Source organism: Cebidichthys violaceus, unplaced genomic scaffold, assembly GCF_023349555.1.
Source record: "Cebidichthys violaceus isolate CVI_PGR_0920_01 unplaced genomic scaffold, fCebVio1.0.p SCAF_11, whole genome shotgun sequence".
NCBI lineage: Eukaryota > Metazoa > Chordata > Actinopteri > Perciformes > Stichaeidae > Cebidichthys > Cebidichthys violaceus.
In genome coordinates, this window is record NW_027176274.1 from 8,767,501 (window position 1) to 8,781,257 (window position 13,757).

A 13,757-nucleotide genomic window follows, 5' to 3' on the forward strand; every position below is an offset into this window, starting at 1 on the left:
TTCAAAGCACCTCATTCACATCACATCATCATCATCAGAGCATTCAGAAAAATCGGACTATCCCGGTCGTAATCAACAACTTGGATATTGACAAAATTTACAAGTTGGAAACTCGTAATTACTTCCGTAATTAAATAAATATCCTTCCTTACTGGGAAACACAGACATCTTTTAAACCCTACATCATCAATTTGTAGTTTCCTTGCCCAGACTAAGATGACAATACTCCTCCAGAGACACAGATGGATATAATACATACAACTCTCTTCACAGTTTTAGTACTGTACTGCTGATGATGAGTAAACACATCTTCATGTGAATATGGAGGTGGATTTCCCCTTCAAACTGCAAACAACCCTCTCAGGGTCAAAATGTGAATATCAGCACAGTGACACACATGAGTAAAGAAGAAAAAGGATTCATCAATCCCCTGCACTGCAGCAAGATATTTAACTTAATCTCATCGTGTTGTGCCAAATAAAGACCAATCTGTCTGAAATGAAACCACAGTTAACCTCATTTAGGTCAGAAAAGTGAGAAACAATTTTGCTCTGAAGTCATTCGCATGGATCTGGTAACATCTTACCAAGTTTTCTTTTTGTCACCTTTACAAGACACTTATTCAGCAGGTGAGCTGACCGCATCACAACTGAGAAAATGGCACAGCAGTTAAAGCTAAACTTAATCCATTATTACTTGAATTAAATAAATGATTACTCCATAAAGCCTGGAAGTTGTGTGAACGATAACAACTTTGTGCCTCTGAAGCAGAACCAATCTATCCTCTCATCGGTGTCATTGGACGTGGAGGACGGCAACTATCACATCACATAACCGATAATATTGAATGTGCTGTTTGCCTCTTTTCAAAAGGACCCTCTCCTTCTCTCTCTTCATGTCTGTCTGCTTCTCGAGGCTCATTATGTCCTCAGAGCTCACAGAGACAGAGCAATTCATTAACCCTAAATGAACAAAGGTCGGTGAGCACAGCTTGTTAAATGGGGTGTAATCACCACCTCTCTAATATCATGTTCTGGAGTGTAAGCAACTCTTCACATTTGGTCTCTAACAACTCAGTCAAGTGAAATCACATGCCAAGTGGCTAATGAGCACGATTGTAGAAAGGTGTGGCGCCAAGAAGTTGGAATCGCTGCCTGTAATTTCTGCTTTGGTTAAATTGATAGCAGTCAAAATTGCTGCTGTGCCAAAATGCCACAATCACACAAGCTCTCACATCAAAGTGTGTGTGTGTGTGTGTGTGTGTGTGTGTGTGTGTGTGTGTGTGTGTGTGTGTGTGTGTGTTTCCTGAAGGTGCTAGTATGGCTACCAGCGTAGCAGCAGAGTGCCGTAGGCGTGTGTGAAAGCGGAAGGCGGGAGCAGCAGAAGAAGCGACTTACGAGGAGATGGCAATCTTGGTCCCTGTCTCCTCCTCGATCTTCTTCAGGTTGCGGCCCTCCTTCCCAATCAGCCGGCCCACCAGACTGTTGTGGGCGAGGATCTTCAGAGGGATGTCCTCCGTCCTACATATACAAACACACACACACACACACACACACACACACACACACACACACACACAGACACTCAGGTTAGATAATAGAAGATAAGCCCTGAGTGTCACTGATGTGGTGTAAGATATGTCATGGTGTGATGGGGATGAACAGGGATCTGGACAGCTGACCAGCTGGTGAAAGCACGGGGCACAATTTTAAGACATGAGCTATTTATTTAGTGATGTGTGAACAATTATTCCTTTTTGTCTTTTACAGATTTTACAGATTTTCACAGAAAAATGCTCAGATTTTCTTTTACAAGAAAGAAGATCAGTTTAACCCATTTTCTTGTAGACTTTTTGTCCACATGCAACCAAACGTTTCCTGCATCAAGAAGACACTGTTCACCGCAGTTTACAGTAAACAAAGTGCTGTTGAAACAACCACAGCTTCAGGTAATAGGAGGAGAAAAGAAGAACAGGCTAGAAACAAAAATGATCTGCTGATAATGTACTGCAGTCCTGATAAACTGATAAATGATTTAGTTTAATTCCTCATTATTTCCTAATATTGTCTGAGGAAGTTTCCTGGAAAGAACTAGTAAATACACTTCCAAAATAATTGAAGTTTTAAATCTGGGCAAGCATGCAATTTAACACAAAAAACAATGCTGCTTGTTAAATCCAATATTAAGGACTTTTATGTAGTATCGAAGGATTATCTTCAGAGTCACAGTTGAGGACTGGTATTCTTCCTCTTGCTGTTAAAGTTGGTAGATTTAAAATACATGCAGGAGAAAAACAGAAGGTGTAAACTGTGTAATTTAGGTGAAGTGGAAACTGAGATCCATTTTCTTTTGTGTCACACAAATTATGATGATTTACCAAAGTTTATTTTCTATAAAATGGCTCGACAAAACACTTACTTGGTGCACTGATGGGCTAAAATTGTAATGGTTGTTTTATTTTGATGTTTAAGTCTTTAATTTTGTCTCCAGTATTATACAGTAAATATTTAATTTCCAATTATTTGTGATTTTTTTTGTAGACACTGAAGTGAAATAATAATTTTATTGGGATAAATTCAGCTTCTCTCCCAAGAAATTTCTCTGAAAATGCTTTTAAACGCAATACAACTAACTAAACTACCTCAGGACTCAGAACTTTGTCTCTATTTTGCCCATGCTAATAAAAAAATGACATGGTTTTCTCCAGGATACTTTCAGGAGATTCATAGAAAATAACTCGTAAAAAGTCATAAAATAAAGCATTACTTGTTACAAAAACAACCAAGTTTATGTATGTCTGTGTTTGTGTGTTTTGTGTGCATATGTTTAGGAGGAGGGGGTGGTAGGTTGGGGCATGCAATAATCTGTAAGTGTTGATCTTTGCTGTTAGTTTAGGGTGAACTGGTTGGCAAGTAAGGAGAGATGACAGTGTTGTGCATTTAGAGACCAAGTTTAGGGGTTTGGGTTTCCCTGGGTGTTGGGCCTCCATACGCTCGGCGAAATTATAGGGTGTGAGGCAGCCGAGGTGACACGTTCATTTCTAAATGTGTGACATCTTGCTATGAATTAAATGAGCAGATCGATACCACTCTGTGCAGTAAATAGGGAGCTACAGCCAGCAGTCGGTTAGTTTAGCATAGCATACAAGCTCTGTCCAAAAGTAAAATAAATCCATCTAACGGCACCTGTAAAGCTCACTAATTAAAACAGTGAATTGTATTTCAGTTTTGTGCAGGTGAAACAAATGAGATATAGGCAGACTAGCTGTTTCCCCAGGTTTCCCCCTTATATTTCCCAAAATGTCGAACTGTTGCTATAACAGTATGAATCCTGGCTTGGATGTCTTCCTAGCAAACAAAAGAAGAAGAGGACCACAGGTGTGATCACAAAGATTTAAGACCTAGCTTCCTCTAGATGTCAGGAGATTGGCAGGAAACAAAGTGTGAAATATGTGTCTATGCTTAATGCTCAAATATTGTCTGATTCAATAGGAGCCCACGCTGACACAAATCACTGGGCATGAGAGAGAAACAACCTACAAAATAAATAGCCTTTGACGAAGCAAATTTAAGCGTAAGGTTTCCTCGAATGCAAGTCTGTGGAAACGTTTTGGTATTTAAATGAATGCAAATGTCTTTTTCTGAACGCACTTCAAAACAAATATGGACATACACACAAGCTGGGTGTTGATGCTAAGATCCAGCAGAAGCTCAAAGAGTTTAAAAGGTGCAGTGTCTTGTTAAAAGTGTCACGCCCAATTAGACAAGTTGGCCTCGTTTCTTAAATGCTAAGCTGCGATCACGTGTTTGCCTATGTGAGTGTGTCGTGTGCACTGTGCTTACTGTGCTTACTATGTTAGTGGTCCAAGTGAGAGAATGCACAGTGAGATTAAAAGGTGTGCTGGCAGGTTAAAGGATAAGATTACAGCCCTGCAGACATTATGGCTAATCTCTCTATGGGAGCGTATGCATGCTCTGCATAAGCAACATCTGAGTGCGTTTATGTTTGCGTATGTCAAAGTGAAGACTCACGTCTTGGTCTCGCTGGCTTCCTTCTGCATGATGTCCAGGATCATGCGACAGGCGGAGGAGCAGCCATCAGGAGTGGAGTGGATGGTGATGGGCTTTTCTGCCGCACCTGCATTTTCCTTCCGATGAATGTCCACTCTGAGAGAGAGAGACAGACAGTCAGAGTAAAATCTACTTGCTTACTTAATAATTATGTTGGTGATGAATGTAATGAAAACAAGATCAAAAAGACAACGATTTATGGTATTAAAAAGAAGAGAAACTATTTAAGAATCGGATGGTGTTTTAATCACAAAAGAAAAATATATGGTGACAGTAAACATGCCGGGAATAATTTGTGTTTCTCATTTCCAAAATCGGAGAACTTATTTTATTGTGTGCTATCTTGCGTCAAATCTCAGACTATTGGTTTTCAAATGCAAGCTTCGATAAACAGTGCCAAAATGCCCAATTAATTCAATCCTCAGCAAAATAAGAGCAGAGCTGTTTGAGAAGTTGATAAAATCATTAAAAAAACAGGAAAGCCAGAAAATAGCAGCAACCACGCATGGTCAAAGCCAGTAAGCTTACTTGGACTGTGTCTGTTTGGTGACATTCTTGATGGTGAGGCCCTCCTTGCCAATGATGGCTCCCACAAACTGAGTAGGCACGAGCATGCGCAAGGGGAAGTCGTGTTGTCTGTTGCGTGGAGCGCCAAAGTCTCCTGAGGGCCCGGGCTGAGAGGCGCCCTGGTCCCGGGATGACCGACCCCCACGCCGTGTGCGGGGAGCCTGGTCGGGCGGAGCAGCATCCATGTCCACAATATATGACACCTTGAAAGAGTAGTCTTCGTGCTGGTGTTCCGTTAACTTCTCAATAGCTCTGGGGGGAGGAACGTAATAGCAATAAAATGATGGGTCTAATTGTCAATATAGAGTTTGCAGAAGTTATTTACTATATTTAAAAATCTAATACGACGAAATCTAACTTCTTAAGATTAACTTGCTTTTGACAACGTGTGTACATGATGCTACCTATTTCCTTTGTTGTGGACATCATAAGAAATTAACGCTAAGCACCTGCAAGATGCAATGGTGGAATGTTTTAAAGAGAAAGTAACACTCACAACACTCTAGCTTAAAACAAAAAAAATAACTAGCATTTCAGGGAATTTTCTCAAGTTTTTCATCCACACTGAAACATCCTAAAAATAGTAAAAACAGCTCAAACTCTTTGTCTTTGCTCTTGTTTTAGTCAAACAAGTAAACTGCACATGAACATCTGGTAAGGAGTGAATGGTCCAGTTTGTGTACTGAGTCGGTTAGACCTTTTTCTTTTCACTATAGACATTTTGCCTTGTCATAGTAGGATAAAATTGTATTAAATTACATTAATGATAGCTGCATTTCACTTACAAGAGGCTGTGGTATTGTGCAAACTGGCTCACTGGAATATCTTACTGGGAACAGTAAGCTATTTAACTAATTAACAGTGTTAATGTTATCAATTTCAATTTCAAATGAAAAAGGTCTCTTCCTGCTCTCTGTGATCACCTATACTGTGTTTTAATACAGGCACACACACAATTTATTTGTTCTCACTTGCATTTTCCCTTTACACACTGAAACGTTAAGCCACTGTTTTTTCTTTCTGCCTTCATCTTCATCTTAGATTAACTAAGAAGCAACTTCCTTGGGTGTCACCGTGTTTGATTACACACGTAAAATGTGAAGTTCTCAAGGAGGATATTCTGATTCAGGAATGATTCGGCCCTGCTCCTTGTGGATGTACTTTTTTATCCTCCAGGTACACAAAAAGTACACAGACATATAGGTAAACAATGCTGCTTGTCTGTGCATACACAGGTAAAAGGTACATCACAAGCCTTACTTTTAGTACTTAGAATTAGTGTCTATATTTGTGCTGCTTACTCTTTAGCTTCCTCCTTGGTTGCGTACGTAACATTCACCACTGCTGTTTCTGTATCCGTGTTCACTGTGAGACAAGACAGAGAGAGAGAGAGAGAAAAAAGCAGAATATAAAGTTATCAAATGTTTGGGCCACATTTACACATGCCAACAGTAGGTTTTTGTTGTTGCTGTAGGTGAGTCAGACACGTGTCCAGGTTCTCGAGGTGACCCAAAGAGCCTCTTCTCTGTGTGAATCCATTACAGCCATCACCACACTGGCTTCCCTCCAGACCAGGCAGCTGCCTCTACCGACAGGAGCTGCTAAACACAATAGCCTCTCTGCCACTTGCACAATAATGGATTTAGGTTCGACACGACAGCCTAAAGAAAACGAGTGCAACAACTGGGTCACACCTTAAGAAGACTATTGGTTCTGCACTGCTGCTCAGAGCTAACTCTGCCACACTTATGGGTTTGATTCCCACTGTGACCATGCATGCTTTAAATGATTGAACTGTGGGCTGACTTTGACTCAGGTGTCCACAGTACAGCACATGCTAAAACAAGCTCACGATGAGTCAAATCATTAATTAGTTGATTGACAGAAAATTTATTTGCAACTATTTTGATGATCAATTAAGAATTTAAATACATTTTCAAGCCAAAATGACAAACATTTCCCAGTTTCAGCTTCTCAGTTAGGAGAATTTCCAGCTTTTTGTTAGCTTGTGATATTGTAAATGGGATATAATTAGACTGTGGACTACCAATAACTAAAAGTTGAGTAGTGTGGCAAAATAAGCACATCAACAGCCATCATATTAAATGCTTTTTAGGGATATTTTTCTATGTAATTTAAATTAGTATGTAGGTGTAACACAGTATGTCTTATTCATGAAATGCCTTTTGGTCTACCAAGACAACGGTATCTCTGCTATGTCAACGAAGGATCTCTGTTTGTGTAACTGTAAAATGTCAAAATGATGAGTCAACAAAAAAGCCACTGCTGTTTGATGGCCAGGGATGATTAAAGCCTGCTTAAAAGAACATCCAATGGAGATGCTTTAGATTTCTCAGAAAATATGGACATGCGAGTCATAGAAATAGTGAAACGAATGTTTTAATGTGGACTTTTTTTATTTTTTAAAAGTGGCGGAAATAAAGATAGGCATCAGATCTAGTCTCTCTGTCAGTGAAAAGGAAAACTTCCAAACCTTTGAGTGCGCTGCAGACAGCAGGTTTGGAAGGGTTAAAATCAGTGAGACTGCCCGGCTGGCTTAGAGAGGGTGAGTGGGCAGAGCCTGTGTTCACAGCCAGCTCTGCCCCGCCTCACCCGTCCTGCCCCGCCACGGGTAGCCTACACCATGCCACACAAAACCATGGGACTCTTCCAAAACCTCCCCTCGTAACCAGAGTGCACGGACGTGGGCAGAGGAAAAGTGACAGACAGACAGGAAGTTGGACAGAGACACAGAAGGTGACTACCACGGGACAGAAACATGAGCGAGCTGGCTCTCTTGAAAAGGGTTGATCATACACTGGGCTGACGCTTGTGGAGCCGGGCTGAAAAAGAAAGAGAAAATGCCGCGCTGGTGTCTGCTACAGTACAGATGAAGTGGGCCGTTTTACGGCGGCGTCTGGGAAACTCTGAGTGGAGTAATTTCTCTGCTGGTTTTTCTTTTAGCACCTGTCATGACTACAGTGGGCGGTAGTTGGTGTTGGCTGCTTTGACACATACTGAGACACTGTGTGTGTGTATGCATGCAGGTTAGTCAGCCCTATGAACTTTTAGCTGTCTACACACACGTGCACGAGTAGTAGATGAGCACACACAGGGACACACAAACACAGACACACACACACACACACACACACACACACACACACACACACACACACACACACACACACACACACACACACACACAAACTCCATCAGGCTAAAGCCTCACCACAGGCGCCTACAGTGTCCTCCCCTATTACACCGATGCCCCTCCACAAAACTCGCTCAAGCAAACACGTACAGGCATAAACACACACACATATATAGACACATTACTGCTGGATGTCTGCCATGTCTGCCCACTTCAATCCATACACTGAGACCAAGGGGACCTGTGGCAATACACAGTGCTTATTATAGAGGCTGCATGTAATTCAAACGCTGCTCTCCCTGGATCAAATTGATATGACACACATGCAGACAGACAGAAAAGATGGTAAAGGCTGATTAATATGCAAAGATGGGTTATGTTTAGATAATGGGTGTGTGGGACGGCGGTAACGAGGAAGTCAAGTCACACAAGAGACTTGACTCACTGGGAGGTCTGTGTGTGTGTGTGTGTGTGTGTGTGTGTGTGTGTGTGTGTGTGTGTGTGTGTGTGTGTGTGTGTGTGTGTTGCTAAATAGACACATGTGCATTGTAAAGCTGGAGCCAGATGATGATGTGATGTGACGAAAACAGGGAGGAGAAGGGTTCTGTACCTTGTTCCACATTTTCTACAGTACCATACTGAGCGAGAAGGCCGTCCAAAACCTGAGGGAGAAATGAGACCGTGGGTTAGAGAACGACAACACTGAAAACACACAAGAATACACACACACACACACACACACACACACACACACACACACAAACACACACACGTCTAGTACTCCTGGTGTTTATGTGGGCCAATGATCAAGTAACAATGTAGCGAGTGGAAGCAAACAGAACTTAAGAAACTCATTTAAATTCCCTTTGACATTTATAATGTATAATAATAGTATGTTTACACAGCTGATTGCTTGTGATTGGATGTCTCTGCAGCTGTTTCCTAGCAACCAATTTACACAAACTTGGATTTTACTATTTGAGGCATATATATGAGTTTATAAAACCTGATTTAGTAAGTTTAAAAGTTACTAAGAACTTATTAAGGACATGGTAAATGCTTTTTAAAGGTACCAACTATAATCCAAATGTTAAATTCAGAGGACAACATTAAATAATTGATATAACTCACAGAATGATGATGTTTTAATACATGGACAATACACAAAACTATATAAATTATGAATTTATATTATATTTGAGATTTATAAATAAATATGCATTTATAGAGGTCTGCCTGGATAGAGTATCTGAAATTAGGGAAGGGTTTACTCCACATTTTATTAATACTGCACATACATATATATGACTACATTTAATATCTGTCAAACAAAGAGGGAGAGTCCGTTAATGTTGATATTTTTAAATTCCTTTGTGATCTGAGAAGTTTTGTGAGTTTTCTCAGAGAGTAGATAACCTGGATATATATAGTTGCAACCCTGAGAAATGGGAGAATCGACAGGCATGACAGAGACACTCACACAGAAAATAAAACAACGTGGACCCAGCGAGGTCGCAGATATTGATGCACAGAAACAGTGTCATTCACAAAGTAACTACCACTGACGAAGATATAAGTGTACACATGCACCCAAATGCTCAAGTCTACAGAGAACAAAGTAAAAAAGCTGGTGACTCTTGGTCGGAAGACCGGTTTATGTGCTACCTGGTGCTTCACTGGGCATCACACACACACACTCACACACACACACACACACACACAGACAAACAACTGACCTCCCACTGTAGATGAGGGGGAATGTTCCGGATCTGGATCTTCCGACTCCTGCAGAGATGAGAGACACAGACGGAGTGTATTTAACAGACCTGAACCACACACTCACACACAGGAGATACAGTCATCTGTTGTGTTGGGTACAGAAAAGCCAAACTCATAAACAATATGGACATTCAACAGCTGAGAAGCAGGGACGTTTTTAGTGACGAGGGCAGAAATGCAGAGTCAAAGCTGTGCACTAACAGTCAGTGTCATCTTTACTTTGTAAAACACCCACAGCTCATTAGACAGTATCATGAAACAAAATAATGTTGTAGAGCTGCTAATATGTAGGTGTGTAGCTGAAGATGTTTATTAGACTACAGCTTGTGACTCTCAGTAACACCCTCCTACAAGTGCTACTCTTAATACTCTCACTACGAGATGTTGAAGTGACACAAAATACGTGAATAAGCACATTTTAATGAAAATGGCTGTAATTAATACAACAAGATGGATGAAGCATAATATATTAGAGATTATTAAAACAACCATACATTTCTATCATTTGTTGGCCCAATTCATAATTCAACAATTATAAAACAACAAACATATGCATAGTGAATTATAATCTGATTAAAGCACTGTATAATTATAGTTATAGTCAAAAATGAAAAAAAAAAAAATCTGGTAGAAGTCATACAATTCACAGATAGCTTAAAAATGAAGGGGGATTGTCTGAGAAAACTAGTATTGGAACTTTACATGATAAATAATCAACTGAAGATGAAGTTGATTATTGTGTGTTTCGATAAGGAAACAAAAGAAAGTAACAACAAATACATTTATCAACAAATAAACAAGATTTTCATTTATTTTCTTAAAAGTAAAAATGTATTCACATTCACCTCCATGTGTCATTACTTTTCTGTTGCCTGTCAACTTTGTGAATTTGAGATGTGATTAACAACAAAGATGATCAAACCCTGGGTTGTCGAGTTGAAAATAATTTGAACGAGGTTGGTTTAACATCTATTAGTTCTTTATCAAAACACGTCAGTCAGAAGGCAGAAATATGGACGTACAAATGCAACAGCGTCCCTCTCTGGCCGATCATTTTTTAGATACGGAGCTTCCACACAGGTTTCCACTCTCTCTAGCGATAGTGAGCGTGTCAGCTCAAACAGCACAGCCACACAAACCGCCTGCTGACCACAGCCTGTTAACAACTACATTAACGTGAGAGAGTCCAGCTCCGCAATGAGAGCTGTTGATTTAACAAGAAGAGAGGCTGGTGGAGAAAAAGCCACATTGCTGAGCAACCGTATCCCCCAAAAACAGAATTTAAGGACAATTAGGATGCAGAAATAAAGTGGAGGAGGAAAGGTAATAAAAAAAAGAGGTGGATCTAAGTTCAGCAGGATTCTCTACCGGAGACAAAGACCCACGGATGCAAGCATAAAACACTTAGTTCCTGCATCTTCGCTCTGCATTGAATGCATGTGCTCACACACTAAGACACATTTCTCCATCTAGGTTTTGCATCTCTCTCTCCGTATACGTCTGGGCTCAAAATGACTGCAGGTCAGAATTTCCTGTCAGCAGTGAAGAGAGGACGAGGGGACCGCGCCGGCAGCTGGAATGACTCTTTCTGATTATGCTACACAAGGAAAAAAAAAAGAAACAAAGAGAAACACAGAGCCACACGGATTTAGGAGAGCCCTCTCCGCTTCTCTCCTCTCCTAAACTAACCATCCATCTAAACTATTGTTAAAACATTGAGTAAGAGAATAGACTGCTCTCATTGATTAGAAGGTAAGCAATGACAAAAAAGTCAGACACAAATAATGGAAAATGTTCAATTTCACATATAAATGGCTCTATTCATAATAATAATAATGACTCTGTACATCTACATCAAAAACTAAAAGGTAAATGTTTCCATAAATAAAATAACAAAAAGTGTTCCCTGCGTTTACGGTGTCCAGCAAGCTTTCTGTCACTGATGGTGGTTTAAAGCGAGTGGCTCGATGAAAGATCTCTCTTGGCAACCGGCATCCAAACAAGGGTAAACCAATAAAAATCAGACTGTACCACAAAAACACATCACCTTTTTTTAACGTAGTAAACAACCTCCTGCTGTCCAAAAGCAGCCAATAGCTGAAAAGCGTTTGGCCAATTCCAAACCTCAAAACAGCCCCAAACTCTGGCATCCCCGAGCCGGCCAATAAAGAAACTAAAAGATCCTTTCATTCAGCATCCTCTGCTTAAATAGCCCGGTGGAACCGTAGGGCCCGACTGTCTATTGTGTTTTTGGTAATTGATTTTCCAATTGATGTAATGTTAGAATATAGACGTTGAACTGCAGCACGGTGATGACCTCCTCTGTGCTCTTAAAGAATGTGAGAGGGTTCGCTGTCAGGGGAGGCCAACTCCTAGAGGAAAAACTGTGGGAGTTGTTTTTTTATCAGTATTGTCTCATCTATCTATCTATCAGCAAGACCTTTGTGCCTTCTCTGTAGCTTGAAAATGTTTAAAGGCCACTTGCTTGTCCCTCATCCTGAAATATGCAGGGCTAGCTCCCTGAATGGACATTCCTCGGAAAAAGTGACAGTGTCTCCCGACAGTTCTTCAAGGTCTCATTTTCTGCATGCCTGTGGCCGCTAGCTAACCATAGGATCACTGCTTTCTATCGCTGTCTGTCTCCAGGGTAGGGAGAGGCCCATGATACATGCCACCCTGCAAAATATACTATTGTGTGTCTGCAGTGTTTAGGTCTAGCTACAGACATCAACTGTCCTCAGGTTATGTGTGTTGCTTTATAATCTGGGAATAACCCTATGGCATTATATGAAGCAGCGGGCTTCTGCTACTATCTGTATTAAAGGTGAACCCAGCGCCCTTTCTCTGCTCCTCCTTTCCCAAAGTCCAAAATGAGCTGCAGTAGAAGATTGAAGTCAACGGTTACTTAATGTTTGTTGAATGTGACCAAGCTGTCTGCTGTTGGTTTGGAGCAGACTGCCAAGAAAAAAAGGAAAGAGAAAGCCTCTCAATTTCAGCCTTTGAATATCTGAGGGTGGCCATGTTCATTTGAAAAGCTAATATTTACTACGCCCACCTGCATGAGGTAAGAAACTGTGTATGCGAACACGCGTGCGTACTAATACACACACATGCATAATAGGAATTTAACCTCTGAGAGGGCGGGCGGACAGAGGGGTGAGAAAGAGGGTATTCATCCCTCGCCAGAATTTTGCAGTGTTCCTAAAAATGAACATCTGATGATCACAAGTGCTGAATTATACATTGAAAAACTATTTTTCTAAACTTTTGTTTTCTGCAGTGTTTTACTTTTGCCTTTTGATGAACATTACACACATTAAGACAAAGTGGCTCAGCCGTGGAGCAGTGGTAAGCCCTGTCGCCTCACAGCAAGTGATCAAACCTTGATGTGGAATTTGAATGTTCACTTGATTGATCACTTAAGTTTAAAGAACTGTAAAGAATAGCGCTACAACGATCAGTTGTTTTATCTATTAGTTGAGAAAATGTATCCATAATTCAAGGCTGTCAATCGTTATTGTAGTTCATGTTCATGTGAGAATTGTTGCTTTTCTTGGTCTTACCTTAAAGCAAATTTATGTCTTTGGGTTTGAATTGTTAGTCGGATAAAATAAAATGTTTGACGACGTCGCTTTGGGCTCTAGGATATTGTGACGCCCTTCTTTTTTCACTGTGCTCTGATGTTTTATTCAAACAATTAAGCAAGTAAATTAACAGCTGATTAATCAGTAAGTAAATGAATCACTATAGCTGCAGCCCCGTAGTAAGGAACAATGACCTCTTCAAGAGTTTTGAATCATTTCCACATCATCTACAACTGGAGTCCATCGTACATGAGTCACATGGCTGCATGTGGACAGAGATGATTGGATAAAGAGTATGTGTCTGTCTTTGAAACCTATCTTTGGTGGAGGCAAAGAAAAGTGGTGGGATGAGACGTCAACAGCTAAGGACAGTCTGGGAAAAATCCCACCACAAATGACAGACATAAAACATAACACAATCTAAACTATAGGACGTATTTGCAAAATACTGTGAGGTTTTGGGAGATATGATCTATTAAATGTAGACTACAAACCACCACAAATGACAAGTTGTTATAATGTGACCTTCACTTATGTCCAGCCGCAGAAGATGTATTGAGATCTTATACTTGAATTGAAGTCGCAATATTATAAAAATAACCA

General features: G+C 40.5%; 1 protein-coding gene across 2 annotated transcripts in view; it reads right to left on the bottom strand.

The window, feature by feature from the left end:
* Positions 1-13,757, bottom strand: part of igf2bp2a (insulin-like growth factor 2 mRNA binding protein 2a) — a 47,264-nt gene that overhangs the window by 6,912 nt on the left and 26,595 nt on the right. For both annotated transcript variants that reach the window (XM_068703483.1, XM_068703473.1), the window contains exons 3-8: positions 9,528-9,576; positions 8,402-8,453; positions 5,939-6,002; positions 4,599-4,889; positions 4,032-4,166; positions 1,398-1,520 (exon numbers count right to left, since the gene is read on the bottom strand). In XM_068703483.1, the coding sequence (XP_068559584.1) occupies positions 1,398-1,520; positions 4,032-4,166; positions 4,599-4,889; positions 5,939-6,002; positions 8,402-8,453; positions 9,528-9,576 (714 nt within the window). The remainder of the gene's footprint in view (positions 1-1,397; positions 1,521-4,031; positions 4,167-4,598; positions 4,890-5,938; positions 6,003-8,401; positions 8,454-9,527; positions 9,577-13,757) is intronic.